The 23,845-nt window shown below is 43.9% G+C and overlaps 1 protein-coding gene across 1 annotated transcript in view; it reads left to right on the top strand.

The window, feature by feature from the left end:
- The window catches only part of LOC124777130 (CD109 antigen-like), a 217,837-nt gene that overhangs the window by 7,101 nt on the left and 186,891 nt on the right, over positions 1-23,845 (top strand). Inside the window, exon 2 of the mRNA XM_047252422.1 lies at positions 13,990-14,061. Within this exon, the coding sequence (XP_047108378.1) occupies positions 13,990-14,061 (72 nt within the window). The remainder of the gene's footprint in view (positions 1-13,989; positions 14,062-23,845) is intronic.

A 23,845-nucleotide genomic window follows, 5' to 3' on the forward strand; every position in this document is an offset into this window, starting at 1 on the left:
AGCATGTCATGCAGATTTTCGCTATTCGTGTGAGCCACATCATCGCCAACGATGGCATATCGAAGATGTCATCCTAAATCCGAATATCTGTAGTGACGTTTACATGTTGAATATACCGTGTGCCCACCGTAGTTTGTAACTGATTTACGTTTTTCTTTCATATACTTCGAAAATTGTCACCCTGTATGTTATATGGCAGTGACACATCATGTGAAAGTTACTTACGTGCCCCTTTAGTTTTGCACACCAGTGTATAATCAGTAGTAAATATGCAACTATGATGATGATGATGATGATATGATGATGATGATGATGATATGACGACATGATGACAACACGCCCAGTACCCGTGCAGAGAATGCAGCTAGGACATGGACATACCTTACACTCTGGTAGGCTCCTCAAAGCATTGTGCCAGGTGAAAATGTCACATAATGAGTGCTGGAAGAGCTCTTTGTGGAATCTATGATACTAGCATGTATTGTATCTAATCAACGTGTTTTAATAAAGGAGCTTAGACTCAGTGAGATTTTACTCGACCAATTACTACAGGTTATAATCATGTATTTGAAAATAACTCTATTTTTGAAACTATGTGCTTAACGTCATAATGTGATTATCAGCAGATAATGGTCTAAGGTTTAAAACCGGTCGTAACGAAGAAAAAATGAAAGTACTACAGCCGTAGAGATCTCATATACTGCGGGATCTCCTTCCTCGATTCTTGTTGGCTCACTCATATTAACCCTTTGTTTGCTGCCGTAACCAAGAATGTACATTACTTGAAAGGAAGTAGCCGGTGACGTGTGCGTGGATTCCGTGCCAGTGGACGGAATTTACGACCAGTGTTCAGACAGCACAGCACAGCACAGCACAGCGCGGCGCAGCCTGCAGCGGAACTATCTTTGTCGCTGGAAGGGCAGAGCCGACAACTCGCTGCTACACGGCGTCTCACTGTCGTCCTTCGCGGAATCCTCACCGCGTAGCGTTTCTCGGAAGCCCAGCCCACAGTGGCGCGCTCGGCGTGCTCCTTTTTGCTCTCCAACCGTCCCGGACACGGAAATAATCGCCTGCCTCTACCCCTTCCTATTTCGTTGTACTGACTGTCCCTCTTGTTTTCCTTTCGAATTCACTGCTTCGACCAAGCAGTAACTCTTGGTGTAAGGTAAGCAGCGTTTAGGTAGCTCGGTTTAAAAGAGATCGTGCTGCACGAATACATCGAAGTCCGTTAATTAACATGTTACCTTCCTGCGAGACGTAGACGTGTGACTTGTTGACTTCCTTCGTGAGGCAGGCTTAACATCTGCAGCATGGGTCGAGGATGTTATCGTTGCGCTATAATTTCCCTTCCGGCTTCCGCGTTTAATCCTGCTGTTAGTAACCCATTACACGTTTTTATAGTTCCGCAGCGACTGGAATAGGTATACGTCTCTTTTACGCTTACAAAGATTTAACTCTGTTCTTGACCATCCACGTAGTAGGTCCGTATATCACCAACCACTGCACGATGAAGTTAGCGTACCTGAGTAACCAAGTCGAAGCATTTCCGTTGACTGTCTTACAATGAACAGTCGCCCGCTCGGTTCAGAGGTGCCTGGTTCGAATCCTCTTGGTGGCGGAAATTTTTATAGATAAGGCCGACAAGGGGAGGAGAGGTGCTGTGTATAGTTCCTGATCAAAAGGTTTTGCGCCATTGTCCTGGACTAGGTATAATTCTACTATTTGCAAGCAACGTTTCATTATTTTGTTTGTTTGTTTGTGTGTGTGTGTGTACCCTGTGTATGAAAAGGAGTTAGTCGAATGGGTCACAAATTGATGTTATGTTAACCGGGGACCTAGAGACGACGAAGAGGCTCCGTCCCCGCCGCAGCCGCAGTGGTCCACAACCCCACGATGGCTACCGCAGTCCGTTCACCCCTCTGCCGCCCCACACCGAACCCAGGATTATTGTGCGGTTCGGCCCCCGGTGGGACCCCCCCAGGGAACATCTCACACCAGACGAGTTTAACCACTATGTTTGCGTAGTAGAGTAATAGTGGTGTACGCGTACGTGGAGAACTCGTTTGCCCAGCAGTCGCGGACATAGTGTAGCTGAGGCGGAATAAGGGGAACCAGCCCACATTTGCCGAGGCTGATGGAAAATCGCCTAAAAACCATCCACAGACTGACCGGCTCACCGGACCTCGACACAAATCCGCCGGGCGGATTCGTGCTGGGGACCGGCGCTCCTTACCGCCGTCACAAATTGATACTCACACAGGTATTTGCTGTTGCCTTGACCGTAACTATGGCAGCCTCGTGATGGATGTGCCGTTCAGTCTGTGGTATGCTTATGACAGAGAAACCGAAATAGCAGTAAGACGTTAAACTAGGTTAGCACGAGGTACATTTCCAATGCGATGTCACCTTCTTATGTGAATCGGTAAAATATATTGATATTATAGCGCCATCACAGTTTAATCAATATTAGAATGATTTCTGTAATCAATTTTTATTTTTGAAAGTTTTTTAAAATTCTGGCCAGCTTTAAACAGTCAGAAGACAAGTAGATTTTTCAGATGGGTAAATAAAAAATGCTTACTAAAATACAATTGAGAACAGTTTAAAGAACTGTACTTCTAAACGTACTGTCTTTTAATTACTTTGTGTAATTATCTATACGTCATACCAGCATCAACAACCTCTAGGATAACTTTGAATCCTACATCTGTTGGACTGAAACATGTATGGGAGTGTCGAGTGATATTATTTTTTTCACAGTTTATGACTTGGCGCAGCGCAGGAGAATGAAAGGTATATCGTGTCGTATTTTCGATGTCTTACTGTATTTTCTCATTTACTTAAATTGTAGATTCTGAGCATGGCTACTGCATAGCAGAGAGTGGTAATTCAGTTAAAGAACTTTGCGATAAAGATAATTAAAGTTACCTAATCAGGCAGCTGTCTTATGTATACTGTATACAAAGTCGTCCGTCCTCATTGCAAAAAAATAGTTCAAATGGCTCTGAGCACTACGGGACTTATCATCTGAGGTCATCAGTCCCCTAGAACTTAGAACTACTTAAACCTGACTAACCTAAGGACACTACACATATCCATGCCTGAGGGAGGATTCGAACCCGCGACCGCAGCGGTCGCGCGGTTCTTGATTAAAGCGCCTAAAACCGCTCGGTCACAACGGCCGGCGTCCTCACTGCAATGCGAGCTGATGCCTTCTCGCAGTACCGTACATTTAACAACAATTTTTCTTTGGTTTTGAACGCTTCGAAGTCCATTAGGGAATTATTTAAGACAAACAGTGTAATACGCACCATTCGATAGTAAATATGTAATGGGTGCCCAAAACGAGTTGGACAACGCATGTATGGATGTGAATTGATTTCAAAAAGTCTTGTTGGTTGACTGTGTCCTACTTCACGGAAGTGGGTCCTGTTGAACAGCCTTACGTAGAAAGACGGAAGAAATCGTTTTATTTGTCGTGCGGCTGGTCTTGTTTACAGGCAGCTGGGATTTTCCTGGTTCGCTTAATGAACGCGACCTAATTGGGTAGCAAGTGGAGGCCGGTTCTGATTATAGTGCCTAGCAGCTACCAGAGGCTTGTGGCTGCCCGCGCATGTCACCAACACCAGAGACAGACTCAAAGGTTCCCCTGTTTACACTCTGTTCGCGTACTGACATGGTATTTGGAAAATTCCCCATCTTGGAAGGAAAAAAAAACCTCTTCTGGACGGATGGAGGTGGTACTGAGAGTGAGAAGGAAAGTCTTAAATTCGCTACGGTCGCAGGTTGGAATCCTGCCTCGGGCGTGGATGTGTGTGATATCCTTAGGCTAGTCAGGCTTAAGCAATTCTAAGTCTAGGGGAACGATAACCTCAGATGTTAAGTCCCATAGTGCTTAGAGCCAGTAAAAATTTACGATCGTTTCTGATATTGCAGTTACTGTTCTTACTTCATATAAAAATTTATGTAGGTTACCAATTAATAGCAAGGTAAGTGGCCAGAACCGCAAAAGTGGCCTTTGCTTCGTGGTTTCCCCTTGAACATCGCTGCTGCCTGCCGAGAAATGATCGGACGAGTTCTAACATACATCTCCATTGTTGTTAGTGAAATTGCCGGAGGAAATTCGTCCCGTTATTTTTTAGTAAAAACTTCTTTGTTTTTCATTCGTTTACAGTACGATACGTCACTTATAATATTCTTCATGCCTCACTTTTATGGAGAGTAATGGGTATAGTTTTTTTCCTTTGAATATCGATGTTTAAGTAACGTCTTTCGGTTTACAAATGTAGTCCCTTGTTATTTATTTCAGTTTGATAGTTTCTACGGTGGATCACTAACGCTGACGTAGCGTTCGATCGGAAAAGTGGCTGTACTACTCGTCGAGAAAAGTGGCCAAGATGGTCACCCCAGTCAGAGTTAGTTACTTCCAAAAAAACACGCATTATGCAACAGATAAAGCTGACTGCTAAATCAGTTTATATACAAAGCTATCATCCGCCATTCTATCCGTCTGCCAGTTTTGAATAAGTTGTACTTTGTTCTGTTATATTTGGCCTGATACTTAAGTCCGATTGAGAACGGTTTGCCGCAGCCGCTTGGTATTCTTTCACATACTAGGACGTGAAGATGCCTAGTGAAAGTGCCTGGAAATCAGAAAAGCAAACATGGGATACTATTGCGATTGCACTGCCCACAGTACCCGCTTGGGTTTGGAAAATTTGTCACTAGGTAAGCCTTCAGAAAAATGCATGTAGTTCCAGTATATTATTTTCTTTTTCACTTACAAATATTTTTGGTCTGACACCGTATGATATTTAAACTGTGTAAGCGGTAAGCTTTTCTAAATAGCCATGCTCTGGTGAAAATTGAAGTACTCTTTGAGTGGCCACTTCACCCCACCCCTTCCACCCCTCCTCCTCTGCAACCCCCGCCCCTTTCTATGCGGGCCGAAGTGTCGCCCTACAAAGTCAGCATAAAAGTTTGACGACCGCTGCTGTAGATGGTGACAGTCCACCGCTTACCTACGTCAAGATTGAGTGGGGAGGGTGTGGTGGGAGAGGGAGAGGGAGGGGGAGAGTGTGAGTGAGAGTGTGACCCTATAGTCACACGTAAGGAAGCTGCCCTATTTGTTGGCGTGTGGAAGCACACTATCTGCCGTACTACAGGGAAGGGTGTACTACTAGCAACCATGTTAGATGACGCAAGGGCAGTGGTCATAAAAATAACCTAACCGACTGGGTCCGGAGTTTTCATGCCACGACATGTAAATGGCAGCCGGTTTCAAACTGGCAGAAATTAGTTCTGTCAGTGAATTCAGTTCCATCTCAACAGTTTCCGAGGGAAAGTTGCAAAGGGAGGAGCTCCATGCAATGGTCATTTAGAGTCCGGTACTTCGCAAAAGGTCTTTTCTCACTGAGATAGACAAAGCTGTACGTCTTCAGTGGGGGCAAACAGCACAGAAACTAGACAGTGGCTGACTGGAGGCATACAGGGTGGGACAACGAGTCTCGAACTTGTTTCTCTTTTAAATGATGAGAGCCGTCGAGGGCACCGACTGCCCAATAAGGTGTTTAACGTGCAGTGTGTGGAAGCAGTACAATAGTTTAGGCCGCTAGTTTAATGTGCCCGTACTCTAACTAATGTAATAACAACAAACTGAAATATTACCACATTCTCAAACACAATTTAGTCAAACATTGCTATTGTTATTTCAGCGAAATTGCCTGTATGTGGCATAATATTGCTACAACTGACAAAACAGTAAAAACAATCCAGCAACGCCATGCGAATTCGAAGCCACATACGATCGAAATCTTCAAAAAAATGGTTCAAATGGCTCTGAGCACTATGGGACTTAACATCTATGGTCATCAGTCCCCTAGAACTTAGAACTACTTGAACCTAACCAACCTAAGGACATCACACAACACCCAGCCATCACGAGGCAGAGAAAATCCGTGACCCCGCCGGGAATCGAACCCGGGAACCCGGGCGCGGGAAGCGAGAACGCTAGCGCACGACCACGAGCTGCGGACGATCGAAATCTTACGAACACATTAAAACAGAACCAAATGCACCTTGATAATTATTCGTGAAAATAAATACGCTTTTAGCTGTCGCTTTGCTTTTCAACGTGCTACTTCAAATATAATGACAGTAATGACTGTCGTCCTTGATGAGATGTAGTGCAGGTCAGGGCTGAATACCATCCATTACCTTAAAATGACGTCTTCAGCTTTGCTAGAAGAAGAATTACTAAATCTGCGCTGATAGTAACGCGCCTGTAAAACAGTAATGTAAATTTTGAATGTGGAGCGCAATGGCGGCGGACTGCAGCGCCCCAGCGATTCTGTTTTCGCTGCGCTACACGCGTACAACTCAACTCACACTTTAACTTATTATATATTCGACATCTGCTCAGTAAATTAGGTACCGTTACAGACCTAGACAAGCAATATACGTAATAACGCTTCGGAAAACACACACACACACACACACACACACGAGGGAGGACTCGAACCTCCGATGGGGAGTATTTGTTGCTGCTAGTCACATACATGTGACGCCCTTATGGCCCTAATATGGTCAGGCCCAATAAGGAATAAATAAAATAAATAAATATCTCGATTGACACTATTCCAGCCACGCTGTTGCAGCTTAACTGGCCAACTATATCGCTCAGTATTATTCACACAGAAAAATGTCTGTAGCTATTCGGAATAGCGAGTGAGACGTGCAGTTTCTTAGATCTGCGGGATCTAGCCAGCTTTGAGCGGCCTCAGCTGCATGTGGCATACGTAAATAAACGAATGGACTGCCTTCCGCGCGTAACTGAGGCCATTATGAAGGCTTCAAATGGTATCACACGGTATTAGCGTGGTTTCTTCTGTCCTGCATGGTTTCGCTGAGTGTGCCAGTAACTTTTTACTGAAAATAGCTCTCTGTCCACAATATATCTTGCGGTTTCTCTAAATATCGACATGGCTTCTTGAGAAAAGCATGACCAATTTGTTTCCTCCGTTTTCTCGGGACATGGCTTGTGCACCGTCTCTAACGTCGTTCCCGACGCACGTTAACCTTAATATGACTTACTTGCCTCCTTACTGTAACTTAAATGCAGTTCTCCTTGGAAACGGCCCGGCGCATCTCTGAATTCAAAACTGGCAAATTCGTGGTTAAATTTCTAAGAACTTCACTCTTTACTTTCAATTCCATTCGTGATACTTTTCCAGTTTATTAACAGAGACAGTTGCAGTTGGTGCCAAATGTAATGAATTATGTTCTGATTTGAATAATAGCAATAATTTAATCTTTTCATTCCGACGAATATTTTGATTAATTGAAATAAAATGCTCATAGAAAATTAGTCTCCTACTGTAGTCAGACGCTGGCGGGCTAATGTGAAGTACGAGGCGATCATTTTGTCCACAGTTAAGCCTGCATTTCAGCTTGTTCACTAAGATTTTTCAGAGGCACCAAACAGCGTAATATTGTTCGGTTTTGCTTTCAAAGTGGTGTTTCCATGTGTTGTTACCAGTCACTATGTCGTGTCTCGTCGAATATGTACCAGTTAAGTTGTCGGAATCGAATAAACACGAACCAGTCGACCTGCGAGGCCTTTTGCTACTCTTTAAGTGAATGCGGTGCCCAGTGGGTACGTTGTTTGGCGAGAGATCGATGTTCGTGTGCAGCTGTTCATGCTTCAGTCAGTTCAAGAGCTCGGGGAATGATTTTTGGTGGAATTTTAACGTTTTTCCTGCATTATTGCTGATGCCTAACGTCCGTAGCTACGATTATTTCGAGAAGTCTAACATTGTACCAAACTCATTTACCCAGTTTTAGAATGTAACTCCGGATTAGCACAGTTATATAATACCAAGCATTCTGTAGATCTCCTTAGTGTTCTATTCGCTTCCCCTTTGCTACATATGCTCAGTTTCTGTAATCATACCTCCAGAGGACGACCTCGACACTGAGTTATTCGCACTTGCAGGGCCACTAAAACAAAAGGCGAACAACTTGTGCACCACTCCATGCATTGGGGAGCAGCGTTCTCCTAAGTCAGTGTTTTTCAATCTGTGGGTCGCAACCGCCTGGGGGGTCGCAAAGCCTTGCTTAGAGGATCGGAGTCGCAGGAGGAAGCGGAAGAAACTTGTCTCTTTTATGCTCGCTCAGAGCGAAGCGCGAAGATATTAATCACGTCCGTACTTGCTAGCGTACTGGGACAACTGTTTGTAGTGACCGAAAACGCGCTGACCCCTTCTCACCCGCACGCCACTACCGCGGCAAAGAATATAATTATATCTCTGCCCCCAGAGCACTGCGCCATCTTTACACACTGCACTTCATTTCTCGATCAGTACAGTATCAATAGAACGAAAATCAAATACGTTGTCTTTGAAATCGCTGACATACTTCTATTATGGTTTTGGGGGTCGCCAAAATATTTTTACTTGGAAAGGGGTCGCGTATGCAAAAAGGTTTAAAAACACTGTCCTAAGCTATTACATGTCGTGTGTGGGGGGGGGGGGGGGAGGAGGAGGAGGAGGAGGAGGAGGAAGACGATTTCAGTGGACATTCCGTATTCTCAGCTGCTTTCAGTCGTGGGTTTATGACGACAGTAAGATTCCTCAGTGAGCGACGATAAATGAGGGCATTGGTTACGGACATTGCAGCTTTCACTTCCTCTGCTGCAGTGAAAGGGATTGGAAATTTGTGGTGAATTGGGGGGGGGGGGGCAGAGTTTCGCCGCGAATCTGTGCGTCGGCGTCTTTATTGCTGGTAATCTTTTCCTTAGAAGAATTAATTGCAGTAGTCACGCACCTTAATTTGCATTTTGTCTCACTAACATTAAAATAACACGAAAGTTGTTTCATGTAAGGGCTCAGAGCACAGACGTCAGTTGAAGCCTGTCCAGCATCTTAATGAGTCTCTTCGTTAAAGTCCTCTGTTAAACGTAACCTCTTAATGTTGTGTTTAATTGACAGTCAGTTCTGAGTATGTTCTTCGAAACAATATACTTTCGTGAATGAATGAATGCCCATCAGAAAGACGGTTGAAAACTTAATTCTTTAACATCAGTTCTCACTCGACAAGTGTGGTGTACATATCGGCAAAACACCCAAGTGTTTTATTTCTATTTTAAGTGAAACTGAAGAGCAGAACAGGAATACGAACACTTTAGTAAGACCAATATGGTTGAGGCATGTTTCACTTTTTTTGGCCTAAGGACGTCTCCCTATATTCTAACCTTCTTGGGAGGGAATGTCCGCTGTCAACGGACAGATGTGCAGCGTGTCAATTAAGGGAATGCAGTGCCGGTGTAAATATTTCGTAAAGGAAATACCGAACGAAATTCGCTCAGACATTGAGATACAGTTATGCGTACATGTTTCGTGGCTGGAGGCTTTAAATGTAGATGAATATATTTGACGTAAAACCAAGCGCAATGACGAAACTGCCTGCTCAACAACCAAGGTCGCATCCACCAGGCTGACGTCAGATGTTACTCTTACTCCTCGGTGACCTTACGGTCGTTTCGAGTGAAGTTGGTTGTGAGTAGGAGTTGTTACTGTGCACAAAGCTTCTTTCTTTCTCCTTTTTTTCAGATTCCGTGTCAAAATCCGAGGACGGTGAGGAACTGACGCGGCAAATAATTTCGTTGTTTACTAGCAGGAGCGCACCATGCCAAAATAGTGGACTTAATGCAGATCACTCGTCACTTGCGAAAATGACATAAATGCGTCGATCTATTATTCGTCGATTGTGCAGTATCTATTAAGCATAACGAAACTTCAACTTTTGACGAGCAATCTTAAGAAATTGACGTCTACATATACTTGGAAAACTAGTTCGCATCGTTTTCCTATAATTTTAATAAACACAACAGATAAACTTAACAGAGTAACCATTAATATATTCTCCTTCACTGTTTACAACAGTCTACCGACGCTGGGTTAACTTCCAGATTCCGCGAACGTAAAAGTCACATGGTTTTGAGTTGGAGAACTCGTCGAACGTACGGAAAGGAAATTCCTTGAAGGTTGTTCGATAGAAAGTGAAAAAGGTGAAAATCTGAAGGCGCGATATCAGGTGAATAAGGTGGCTGCGGAGTGGCTTCCCAAGCTAACGTCTGTTTAGTGTTTTTGTCAGTCCAGCAGAAAGCTGGAGGGCGTTGTCGTGGAGCAGCGTCAGTTGACGCACTCTTCCTGGTCGTTGTTCGTGGACTGCGTCCGCATTACATCTCAGCTGTGGACAATGAAGTCAGCGGTGATGGTTACACCTCGGGGAATAAATTCCTACTACACCACACCGTCGCTATTCCACCAGATGCGTAACGTTACTTTTTGTTGATGCATGCAGCTCTTTGTACGGGGATTTGCTGCTTTGTTTGCGTTCAGCCATTCCTTTCTTTTCCTTATGTTAGCGTAAAGACTCCATTCCCCGTCGCCAAGCCGGCCGGTGTGGCCGTGCGGTTAAAGGCGCTTCAGTCTGGAACCGCGTGACCGCTACGGTCGCAGGTTCGAATCCTGCCTCGGGCATGGATGTTTGTGATGTCCTTAGGTTAGTTAGGTTTAACTAGTTCTAAGTTCTAGGGGACTAATGTCCTCAGCAGTTGAGTCCGATAGTGCTCAGAGCCATTTGAACTAACCCGTCGCCAACAACGGTGCAGTATAGAAATGGTCGCTGTTGTTCACAAGCCAATTGACAAGCATCCAGAGATGCACATATGGTCACCTGCTGATTTTTGTTATTTTTGGCTGAGAGCGTGTAATACTCGATTTTTTAGCCTTCCCCATTGCGTGCAAATGTCGCACAATGGTGGAATGATCACAGTTCATCACATTTGTCATTTCTCGAGTACACTGACATGGATCATTGTGGATTAATGCATTTAAACGATCTTCATCAAACCCCTAAGGCCAGTAATGTCAAAACGATCCTCCTTAAAAAGAGAGAACCATTTTCTTGTCGTGCTCTGCCCAACTGCGTTATCCCCCTTCACGGGGCAAATGTTTTCTTGCTGCCTCCGCTGCTGTCACCCCTCTGTTGAACTGAAAAAGAAGAATACGTAGGAAATGTTCCGATTGTTCCGCTTGGCACTCCATTTCCTAGCGTCGAGCCCCGCTCACTATCTCAAAATAACAAAATGACAATATGTAAACTCAAATAGAAACGCTAAAGTACGAATTAAAATGACGATCGATAAATTAACCTATAGCAACCGGAATACCAAAATGCAAAACAAAAACGCTACGAACTTATGCACCAACCTAATTCACAGTGACATAACTGCCAACGAAGCGGAATATAACAAAAATAAAGATAAGAATATTGAATAACATTTTCTAAAACACAAAGGATACTAGGAAAGTTTTGCAATGCGACGTAACAATAAGTCGCAGGAGGCTGATTGTTGTTGTGTTATGAGAATACTTCATACTTCGGTTGTAGCTACTGTGCCCAGGATGTGGACGTAGTCGTTCACTAGCAGAATTAATCTGACATGCCTTTCAGGGTAGGGATGTTTGTTCAAGATCTATATGGACAGAGGATTGATGTTGGGATGTTAAAAATCAATATTAAAAAGGCTGTTTGTTAGCACTCTCAGTTGATTGGCCACTTCAAGCGAATGTTTTTTTGAACATGTCCCGCAACTACACCAGTGCAACACGAACGGGGCCATGGCGGAAGGGGCGGTGGAGTAATAGTTTTGAACGAACTGAGGAGGTGGGAACTTTGGCCATTGTTTTAGCTAAGCGTGGACTAACGTCCTTCTTTCTTCATTCAGTTAACGCTTTCGCCCTGTGACCATTGCACCCTATGACTTTGGTCATCGCCAGGAGTTCGCGATATCGTCCTATTGACTTGCAACGAAGTAATTTTATATAAGTCATTTTCAATATATTTGCTATCAGCATACGTAGGATTATTGAAAAATGTTAAGTCCTAGCAAAATGGTGACGTGATGAAACAAATGTCATTTTCTTCGCCCACAAAATTGAGACTTAAGCCTGCGCCGAAAACAGACTTTTTAAAATATCGCAAAACGGCTACATTCGCAGATTTAGAATTCAATTTAGAATGCAGGCATAAAAACGAGTTTGAAGTTTTCGGTTGCCTTCTTTGTTGCTAAGTTAAACATACCTGTAGTCCCGCGGGCCTCTTTGATAGCTTCTGTCTTCCGTTGCTCTGGCCGCTCGACACACTTTTCGTCCGGTTTTGTGCAGAAGTTGCAACAATCTGGTGCGATCTCAATTTCGAGCTCGTTCGTAAGTTCTATAATGCCTATTAGGCGTTCGTTGAAACATGTCGACTACTTTGTTCCCGCTGTGAGTGGTTTTCGGGGACACTATTCACAAATCGCTTTGTATCTCGATCACGGAATTTCAGGCGAACTGGGGATGACATGCCAGAGAACGTGTTAAAAAAAAGTTTTCTTGAAATTTTCGAGGCGGACTACCCTCTCCTAACAATCGCTACCAAAGCGTCACTACAGGGAGCTGTAGGCCACCTACTCCATCTTTCACTGGCTCGATGTGACTAAAATAAGAAGACGTAGATCTCAACTGTAAGATGGATGTGGAAATATACGCTAGTCGCTACGTGCTGCACAGTTTTGAAACAACCGTACGCTTTAGTATTTTCGTGCCAGAAAGGAGAGATAAGACTCAAGCCGTTCAATTCCCAAAAAAAATTCAGTACTTCTGCGCGTGTTTAACGCGCCGTTCTTCCTGCGAGTTGTCTCGCCACACTTACGTTTAATTTATACGAGTTGACAAAGCCACAGCTTTGCCCGGGTATTCATTTTGCCAATTTTCTGTTAAATACGAAAACAAAAAATGAACTGTTTGTAGTGTAATAACGAAAAAGACAGTTACAGTAGTCTGGGCACAGTTGCTTCGTCTGTCTACAATGCGATTTCGTAAACGTCTGTTTTGCAACGCTTCTTCATAGCTTTATAGGCGGTTACTGTTTCCGCTTATAGCCGTATCCGCGTCGCAGATGAAAGCTGTCAAAAGCGATGCAGGTGTCAGGGATTTCCTTAAGTTATCTCTATTGTAGGAGTGTCTTAGTAGTAAAGAATAACTGTTTAAAACTTTATGCAGGGTATGGCATTTTTTCACACATCTCAGCGTTTACGACGTCATATCTCTTGAACGACGTGTCGTACAATAATATATTCGTGTAGGTACATTCAGCGGAATATGTGGATACATTGCAAAATGTATTACGAATAGAGTTAGCTGCAAAGGAGTAATAAATTTAAACGTCGTGCACAATCCGGCATTTTTGTTTATGACGTCATATCTCCTGAACTATTATAGGTAGGTGGTTCTTACCAAGGGATATTTGCCCCCGTTTGGCCGAAATCGGTCCATTGGTTTAGGAGGTGATGTGGAAAACGCGCGCGTACACACTTTTTGTAATATGTATAGATTCCATGCCAAGCGCTGCACAAAATTCGAGTACGCGGCATTACTTTCCGGTCCACCCGTATCCCATGCAAAACTGCATCGCTAAGTAACCAATCAAACCATGTTCGCAGGGTATTACCTGCATCCTACCTTACGATGCGAAGAGAGAGCGCGCACACACACACACACACACACACACACACACACACACACACCTGCATCCTACCTTACGATGCGAAGAGAGCGCGCGCGCGCGCGCACTCACACACACACACACACACACACACACACACACACACACCACCCGCAGCGTCTGCCACTGAAACTGCATGAGCATTTCACAGCAAAACGTAAGATCCGAGTAACAGAATTGAGCCCATTATGAATATTGGTTATTTTCGAGCACATCTGTTTGCAATCCTTCAACACTTATGTATTTCTAGTCATCCTCAATGTTGGTTTCATTTGAGCCATTCTTTCTGGGAATTTCAGTGTAGATGAGTATTAGTGTGCACTACCGCTATCAGTTTTTGGTGATATGTTAAGATTTGTTTATGTTTTGTTGTTGCAGGCCCTCGTAAGGACTTGCTCCTCGAGCGGGAGCCACCTGGCGGGAGCCTCTCGACCTGTTTGTTTGGAAGAGGTGAGTTCCGCAAGAAACGACATTCTCTTCCGGCGGAAACCCGATTGACATTTACTACTCAACTCTATTTCTTTTAGACACAATGACAGTAATTTCATTCAACTCTGGCCAGCGTTACACGTAAGACGATTGTGACGTGTATTCTCTGTGCGCCACTTAAGATGTATTGCTTCTGAAGATGGTCAGTGCATGGCCGAAACCGGCCACGATTAAATGCGTGTTTCCGTGATCGCGTCCGAAAGAAATGTCCAGAGATGAGACTCTGAATCCTGTACGGTACAGAATTCTGCTTTTACTGCCGCGATTTGGTAAGGAATTCTACTTATCACTGCGTACAGACTGATACATTTCATAAAGTTTAATTCTCGTGACAGAAGCGGGGATTAAAGAACAATATTTGAGCTCGTTTTGCTGCCGTGCACACCTGAAAAGCAGATTGTATAGTCCGTCATTTATTGACAAAAGGACAAATCCAGTGGAGAACTGACAGGGAAATCCAGAGCGTTCATAGATAAAGAACGACTATATGGAGACATCCACGAGAGGCGCAAATTGTTAGGAAGAACGCACTGTGAAGTTGGTGCAGGTGATTTGACACTTGCCGGTCGACCAGCAACGGTCATAAAACCGTCGAAAGTTACACTAAGAGAACAGTTTGGAGCAAATGTACGTGCTCAATTTTGTCTGTGTTACCCACTGAACGTGTTTATAGGCCACGAGTTTCACTCCAGACTGAGTAGTGCTGAGATGGGTATCCTTTTGAAGTCAAAGGAACAATTATATCGAAACGCGCACGAATAGAGAAATGTCAGCCGAAATTGGATTTGTGATTGATTTAGGTCTATTTCATCTTACTCAAATTTCTTTTCTTTTGGGGAGTGGGGATACTAATAGGTTGCCAGGTTACAGTTATGCCTGGCTCTTGTTTAACTGTCATATACAAACGTGTTATAATTATACTGTTAATGTTGCTCTATTGCACCAAGTCGGTTTTCTTGCATTAGGCTGTATTTTTATTTGGAACACGCACTATTTCATCCCATTCGGCATTATGAAGTAACCTTCTGTTATTCTTTACCACCAGGACACTTGATAATGCTCAAAAGTGTGAAATTAGCTAACTGCGCATGAAACGATGTGTTCGTTGCAAACAAAAATACAACGTGGTGCAGGAAATAAGCTTAGTATGAAAAAGTTACTGTGGCTGTGGAACCGTGCACCAATAAGGCGGCTAATATTATTGCGTGATTGATGTTTTTAGCTGAAGACATTGTTAAATATTGCGTGTTGTTGGGCACTAAGATACGCAACGACAACTTTGACAATCATCTGGATAGACGTTTATAATTTTCTAACTCCAGCACTACCCCGAAAAGTTGTTTGTGCACGCTTTTCTATAAATGTGGTTAGTCAAGAAGTGTGACTGTGTAGTAGTTCGTTTCGTGAAGCATAATGTGACTGTCACGAGATTTGGTGCTGGTTTTATTTTTAAGACTGTTAAGGTGGATGCCATCTCTTTCAATCTGACGATACCCTCTACGTATGGGATACACTTCACTACTTCGTTTTCACATAACCCCTGTGTCCCGGCACTCTCTTCCCGGTATATGTTTGAACATAGCATTTCTGAGAGGACCCTATCTGGCGAAGTATTACACTGTGCAAATATAAGCCAACTACTCTTGTTCAGTGTGAATCGCTGTGTTCGTGAACAAATGCAGGATGTTATTAGGTGACCGGTCAAATTAATGTCGCACAATAGTGGTAAAAACAATGAGGAGGAAATGCTGGACGGGCCCTATGCCGGCCATGTTGCACGCGCTCGCCACGGTCCGTGGGTTGCTGACAGTGGAACGCCGATCCGTGTCTCCGCCCCCGTCTTACGGCCAACGACCTCTGCGGAGGGGGCGAGCTAAAGCAGCCGTCACTGTGGTTGGGTCGGGGCGGTCTCGTTTCATCAACCAGTGAGCCCAGCAAGTCATGGCACGTGTATGATCTCCACGATCGGTCGACAGTATTTCGTGGGGCGGCGAATCCAAAGGACACCAGGACACTTGCAGCACTTACGTTTCCTTTGCTGTCGTATTTTGTAGAAAGGAGACCGGAAGAAGAGGGTTTATCGTTACGTCGACGGTAAGGTTATTAGACTCTGAGTAAATCGGCAATGTACTCTTATAAATCTCTTCATTCACTTCAGTCGATTTAGGGAAAGCTCGGAAAAACCTAAATCTTGATGATCTGACTGAAATTTGGACCTCGTTCCTCCGAAATGCGAGCCCGTCAACCAGTGCGACATCTCGAGCTGTCATTTTCGTATAGAAAAGCCCCAATTTCAGTTGTGCATACTGGCATACTGCTATCTGACTAAGGCACTGTATATTTTTTCTATGCTTCAGCCATTATTCTTTATTTTTCCAGCGATGAAAACTTTTATTAAACCATTTGTGCACTTGAAAGTTGATTTGAACAGACTATAAATTAGGTATCCTCGTTTTGGAAGTGGTGTCTGTTTCTTGCCTCTGAACTGTGAACAAACTTAATCATTTTTATGGGAACCTAGAATTCAACGTGGAATCCAGCAGTTAGGCGCCCTGAGGAGGATCAGTCCAAAGTCGGTCGAAACGTTGTAATTTTAATTGTTTCACTGTTTCATAATGACACCGGAAAATACCTAGAATGAGTTTATTCAGATTGTCACTGGCCGTGGAAGACAAAGAACTTAGACTTGATATTATTCACATATACAAAGCACTGACAGAGGGGAATGTATCGATAAGTAATACTAATTTCTAGGACCGAATGAGAATAGCACCTAGAACGTTCTTAGTATTCAGAAGTCATTCTTATTTCGTATGACGTAAACAAAACATGTCGATTGTACTGTAAACGACATAGCAGTTAAGACTGTGAATAATTGGTTTGTAGGGAACAGAATCTACTTCTAACTACAGCAGAAGTCAGTATATACAGTTTCATAAATATAGTTGATTTCCGTTCGATATATATTCTTTAAAGAGACATGTAATCAGTGAAGTGAGGTATTTGAAATATTAACATTGAAACCATAGTGTGCGACTAACTAGGAACTCAAAGTAACTAGCCAGAACATTGCTCATTGATAGTGACAGTTGAAATTACTCAGGCTAATACAGTTACCCTGACACGTCCCGTGGAGAATCATATGTCTGGTGTAATTTTTCCTCCTATCTACGTAATTCTGTAGCTCTCAAGTCGTTCTAGCAATCAATCATTCATGATAGGAAACACAGTCATAGCTCAGTCACTCAAAATGACTCTGAAATTTTACTTGTTAGAATGAAATCAGGCGATGATTCTTCTTCTCTGCAGGCTCGTGCTTTGCGGCAGTCTGCTAATCTGTACAAATAAAATGCCTCGTAATTTTGGGAGCGTTGTATAATCAGTCGGGAAACCTCAAATCAAGCGGATATTTGGCTTTGATGAAGTTTAACCTTCCGAAGAAGTAATGGAGCTCTTGGATTATTAAATGCAGGTTCGTATCCAGTCTTTCGGAAGTTCCCTTCTGATTAACAACTACGCAATATATCGATAAATATCATTAATTCTCATATTTCCAATACACACCTTTTATTTGAAGGAGCAATCTATATATATTTCCTCGTAATCATACAGTTCGTATCAGATATCTTATGTGATAAATCTCAATAATCAGATTACAGTTCTTCCAAACCAAGCTCAGGCTAATCGGCACGAAGACAATCTCGGAAGCCCCCTTTCTTTTTTTTTTTTTTTTTCTAACAATCCCCAGAGAGAGTACTACATAGAATACTTATGCTCTCATGACATAGCTATTGTATGAACTACTTTTCGCATGGATTCTGCGAGTATGAAGATAGAAAATTAGTAAACGTCATATGTCATATGTCTGGGACAACGTAGAGTACTAATGCTCAGAATTATTATAAAGTCGTCTCATATTCAGGAAATGAGATGCAGGTATGCTGCATTGCCGTTCCTAGTGGAGATGGTTTGCCACTGCATTCCTCCGATCTGTTATGAAGGTCAAGTTGGTAACTGTGTATATGTGACGAGCGGGTGTACCGTGTAGTGTTGGGGTTGTGCTGGACGTGGCCTACTCCTCCCGAAAAGCAGAAAGGGGCCCGTCGAGCTTAACGTCCCCATTCGACGGACAGATCACCATCAACAGTGTCGCGTGCCCTCACTTGACGAGACACTGCGAAAGGTGTGGAATATAATGCGGGACACTGACGAAAAGACGGGTGATCAGGAACTTGACGCCACCCCCTCACCTTCCGTTGTTGGACAGATAGTGGCAGCCAAAATTTTCCGCCACACGGATTCGAAACGGCGTGCCTCAAAGTCGACCCTCACCGCATAGGCGTGCGTTAGCGATCTCGTCCACGGAGGCGGATCAGAATCACTACAGCAAGAGAAGCGGGTAGGAACATGAATGAGGCAGCTGAGTGAGTGCGAAGTGCGGCATTCCTAACACACTGAGGCACTAGGTGTCTTCTTTGTTTCGGGAGAAGAGGTCACTTACATACGAAGAAGAGAGGGAAGCTGGGTTTGAACGTCCTGCCACTAGCGACGGGATTTACTGTGTATCTGGTACTCTCTCAGCAACATGATTTACCAGAATCTACACTGAGGTGACAAAAAGTCATGGGATGGCGATAAGCACACACAGAGATGGCGGTAGTATCGCCTACACAAGACATAAAAGGGCAGTCGTAGGCGGAGCTGTCATTTGTAATCAGTTGATTCATGTGAAAAGGTTTCCGACGTGATTACTACCGCATGACGGGAATTAACAGACTTTGAACGCAGAATGGTAGTTGGAGAGACGCATATGCCATTCCCTTTCGGATCTCATAGGGAATTCAATATTCCCGATATCCAGTGTCAGGAGTGTGCCGAGAATACCAAAATTCATGGATTACCTCTCACCACGGACAAAGTAGTGACACACGGCCTTCACTTAACAACCGAGAACAGCGGCGTTTGCGTAGAGCTGTCAGTGCTAGCAAACAAGCAACACTGCGTGAAATAACAACGTAAATCAATGTGCGACGTACGATGAACGTATCCGTTACGATAGTGCTGCGAAATTTGGCGTTAATGGCTATGTCAGCAGGAGACAGAAGAGAGTGCCATTGCTGACAGCACGACATCGCTTGCACCGCCTCTCCTGGGCTCCTGACCATATCGGTTGGACGCTAGACGATTGGAAAATTGTGGCCTAGTCAGATGAGTCCCGATTTCAGTGGGTAAGAACTGATAGTAGGATTGGAGAGGGCCGCCCAGATCGCCCGACAGAATCCCAACGAAAATTTATGGTACGTAATCGAGAGTTCAGTTCATGCACAACATTCTTCACCGGCAATACTTTCGCAATTGCTTTATACTATATACTATAAAGGCAACACGAATCATTATTTGTGCAGGCGTCTTTCAACGATTAATTGAGTCCATACCATGTCGAGCTGCTGCACTACGCCGAGCAAAAGGTCTGGGACGATCCTAGAAGGTATCCTAAGACTTTTGTTACCTCAGTGTGTATTGTCGGGAACATGTGGCACGATACGCTGGTTAGCTAGTCACGCGACAAAGGCCTTACCAGTATTTACTGGTTTACAGCTGGGTGGTCCACGACTGACTAAAGCCAGAAAGATCGCTTCCTCCGCCCACGGCCAACTTGTAACGTCTGTTCGCCATACCGATTAATAGTTGGTGACGCGATTTAAAACGTGTAGGATATAGGTGACAGAAACAGTCCTGCAACGCCTTTTAGAATGATGTGTCTGCAGCTGCGTGCAGAGAAATAACAGGCGTGCGTGATCTAGTGATTCCAGAGACCTGCTGGTTCCGTTCATTCGTTGCCGAGCCGCACTGCTTTCACCTGTTAAAACCCATCTGCCCTCAACTGGTCTGCATTCGTTCTGACGAGGCGCTGCAGCTGGGGTAGCATCCTATTCTCGTGGAGAAGCTTGCACACCATTAAATAAGTAACGCACGAAGCTATTAAGAACACACTACATTGTCGAGTCCCTACGTCTTCCTACTAGATTGGACTGCATTAGCAGTAATATAAATACGAAGACAAAAGCGCCACATACCAGAATTCACGAAGCATATGCCGTAGCTGCCAGCTGCTAGTAATACTGAATGAGATTTCCACTCTGCAGCGGAGTGTGCGCTGATATGAAACTTCCTGGCAGATTAAAACTGTGTGCCGGACCGAGACTCGAACTCGGGAACTTTGCCTTTCGCGGGCAAGTGCTCTACCAACTGAGCTACCCAAGCACGACTCACGCCCCGTCCTCACAGCTTTACTTCTGCCAGTACCTCGTCTCCTACCTTCCAAACTTTACAGAAGCTCTCCTGCGAACCTTGCAGAACTAGCACTCCTGAAAGAAAGGATATTGCGGAGACATGGCTTAGCCACAGCTTGGGGGCTGTGCACTCCGCTGCAGAATGAAAATCTCATTCTGGAAACATCCCCCAGGCTGTGGTTAAGCCATGTCTCCGCAATATTCTTTGTTTCAGGAGTGCTAGTTCTGCAAGGTTCGCAGGAGAGCTTCTGTAAAGTTTGGAAGGTAGGAGACGAGGTACTGGCACAAGTAAGGCTGTGAGGACGGGGCGTGAGTCGTGCTTGGGTAGCTCAGTTGGTAGAACACTTGCCCGCGAAAGGCAAAGGTCCCGAGTTCGAGTCTCGGTGCGGCACACAGTTTTAATCTGCCAGGAAGTTTCAAGTTTCACTAGTAATACTATTCTCCCTTGAAAACAGTGTAACGACCGCAGTCTGATATCAGTGTTACTGCAGATAGTTATGAAACTTCTTGGCACCGAAACACGCACTATTCAAAGACGATAAGAATTGACGCCCACGATCGCGAGCGGAAGTTAATCTGCGACACAGTTGCGATTATTTAGCACAACGCTGAGAAAGTACACAGAAAGCTAAAAAGGCATTGTCCTACTTAAAAGTACAGTGTGTGAGATGACATGATAAGACGACAGTAGCTTTGTTCATGTGAGCTTACTAAATGTAAATCTTTAGTTGGTGTCACAGTCAAAAATATAACTCTGAAACACAAATTAGTCAGTTCTTAGTTCCTACGCAAGTTCATATTTCAACTTTGCATACATCATATGAACTACCAAGAAGATATCCTCCCTCGGTCAGCACACGTTGTGACATGCCTCGAGAACGGGACTCCGACCCCTCATTATAACCTTTTAGCCGACTGTGACGTCAGGCACATCAGTCACCCGACTGTAACCAATTTTGAAGTTATGGCGCCCCACACGTGTTTCACGCGCGTGAGTCATTCGTTTGCTACTCCCATCCATCAGGGCCACGGATGAGTCCAAGCACTGTCGCTGAGGAGCGACTTCCCACAAGAAACCGCGTCATAGTTTTAATTTTTCACCGAAGTATTGTTGCGCTAAGCTTGGAGAACATTCCCGACACCCTCGATTCCGCCCCACCTGCAGGCCTCGCGTCTTCGGCGGCCTTTCCGCCTCGAGTTGCGACGGCCGAGCCCTGTTTCCGAGGCCCTCCGTGAATCCTGAGGCGCTACTCAATTAAAATTCGAATAACTCACGATCCACGCAATGGATTTTAATGCCGTCTGCACCAATTAGTTGCAAATTAAACAAAGGCCATATATAAGAAGCGTTCCGACATAAATTATTCTCCTTCGCTACTTGTTAGATTGCGTACTTGTTCTTTTTTAATTGAGGGTTCTTAGTGAAATAATATAGCACAGCCACTTCTCGAATTGAGGTAGGTGACACAAACCAACGCACCTAAAAAGAAAAAAAACGACGCAGAATGTCCTAAATAGTTATTTCGAAGGTCGTCTCTGTGCATAAGGTAGGTACATCAGGATAACAAAAAAACTTCCAAATTATTGAGCGAAAGAGAATAATCGCAAGGTACACATGGTATGGAATTGTTTTGTTCTACGATGCACTGATAAGAATTGATTCTCAGAATTTTATAAATATATTGTTACTTCATTTTACTCACGTCGGTTTGAGAACACTGTGACTGTTTTCGTAAATATAACTGAAGATAAAATTGCAACTAGCCACACTTATTGACGAAACGTTTATTTCGCGATTCTCCTTGAATCGTCAGATGGCAATGAAGATTTTTTTTTGGTACAAATTTCACCTTCTTTAGGATAAAAATTACGCGAAATTTTTACAAGAAATCCCCATTGCCATCAAATGATGGTCTCACATCCAAAATTAGTTATGGAAGAACAAATCATTCATCAGATGAGTGTAGCTGCTTGCAGTTTTTTCCTTTAGTAGTATTTACAGCACTATATCTTCATTAATTCCATAATATTCCTTGAAATTAATAGGAATTGTAGTTCTGAATTACATATTAATGACACTTCGAAAATTTTAGAAATAATCCTGCTCTGAAGGCAAAAAATTTATTAAATCAAAATATGCTATAAACCGCCCGTATCGTGTTTATTAATCACTATTAACCAGTGATAGTTACTTATTATAACCACAGTATGTGCCTGTCCTTACACCCTATTAATTACATAATAAGTTTGGCAAACCTCCTAATGCCATGTGCTCGCACAGTGTTTCATCTTTTCTTACACCATTAAACTCTTGTACTCACCGAAATGTTCTACACGTAGTATAAACTTTTGAACAGACTTACACATAGCGAAGGGAGATTGCCAAAGTGCGAGAAGGGAGGTATCGTTCCTACCTAGGCAGCTGAAATTACTCGTTGGAATCTACCTGTCACTACTGAATTTTTATTCTGTACGCTTAAAATAAGCAGCGGCAAAATAATTTGATCAACGCAGTATGAATCATGTATTGATATAGCCCACAATTTTCCGTATCACTTGTTGCTTCGGCTGTCAAGCTCCTGAATCAGCTGTCGCAGCCCTGCATGTAATACAATTAGCATGACTTTGTGAATCTGTTGTGGCAGCGTCACAAGTGTGGTGATGTTGCGACCTTTTAGAGCAGACACTGGCTAAGCTGCTCCATGTCGGCAAGCACCTGAGCCGCTCCTCCAAGGCCAACTGCAGAGTCCTGCCCTGTGAGTTTTTACCGTTATCTTCTGCAACGTCGCTACGCAACGGTTTGCTGCCTGCGTGCTGGAAGTCGTATGTTAGGATTGTTCTCCTACTGTATGTACGTGCATTGCATAGCTCCTTGCTAACTTTTCTCGGCTTCATTTTCCAGTGCGAAGTTTTCACCTTACAAATTCATACCCACGATCCCTTCGCTTTCGTTTGTGGTTTGTCTGATCACGTTTTGGAAAACACACATCCCGTACAGGTTTGCAGTTAGAGCGGGTCCAGAAGTGAATCACTCAGAAACATGTTTATCGCCTCGACAAAAGTTCGTGCTTTCACTTCGCTGAGACGCCGCTGAAATTTCTTGGAAAACGTTGACAGTAAGTCTGGAAAATGGAGAAAACCTCCAGGGAAACAGCATTATAGTTTCAGATTAGTCAGTATCTTTATCCAAGACGTTGTCTATGTAGACTTTCCCGGCGTATTAACAGATCAGATTCTTGTCAGGTCTTCAGCCGAATCAAACTGTCATCCGCACACAATATTTCCGCGGTCCAGCTGGCCGCCATCATTTCTCTAGTGAGAAAAGCTAAGCCGCTCTTGCCAGTAACTGCTTCAAACCGTGAACGACAGAACCTTTATATGCAGCGAAATTGCGAAGGCGCATGCGCCAAGGTAAAATGAGCAAGCGCTCAGTCGTTGCTGCTGCCCACTAG

The sequence above is a fragment of the Schistocerca piceifrons genome, chromosome 2 (genome assembly GCF_021461385.2).
Source record: "Schistocerca piceifrons isolate TAMUIC-IGC-003096 chromosome 2, iqSchPice1.1, whole genome shotgun sequence".
NCBI lineage: Eukaryota > Metazoa > Arthropoda > Insecta > Orthoptera > Acrididae > Schistocerca > Schistocerca piceifrons.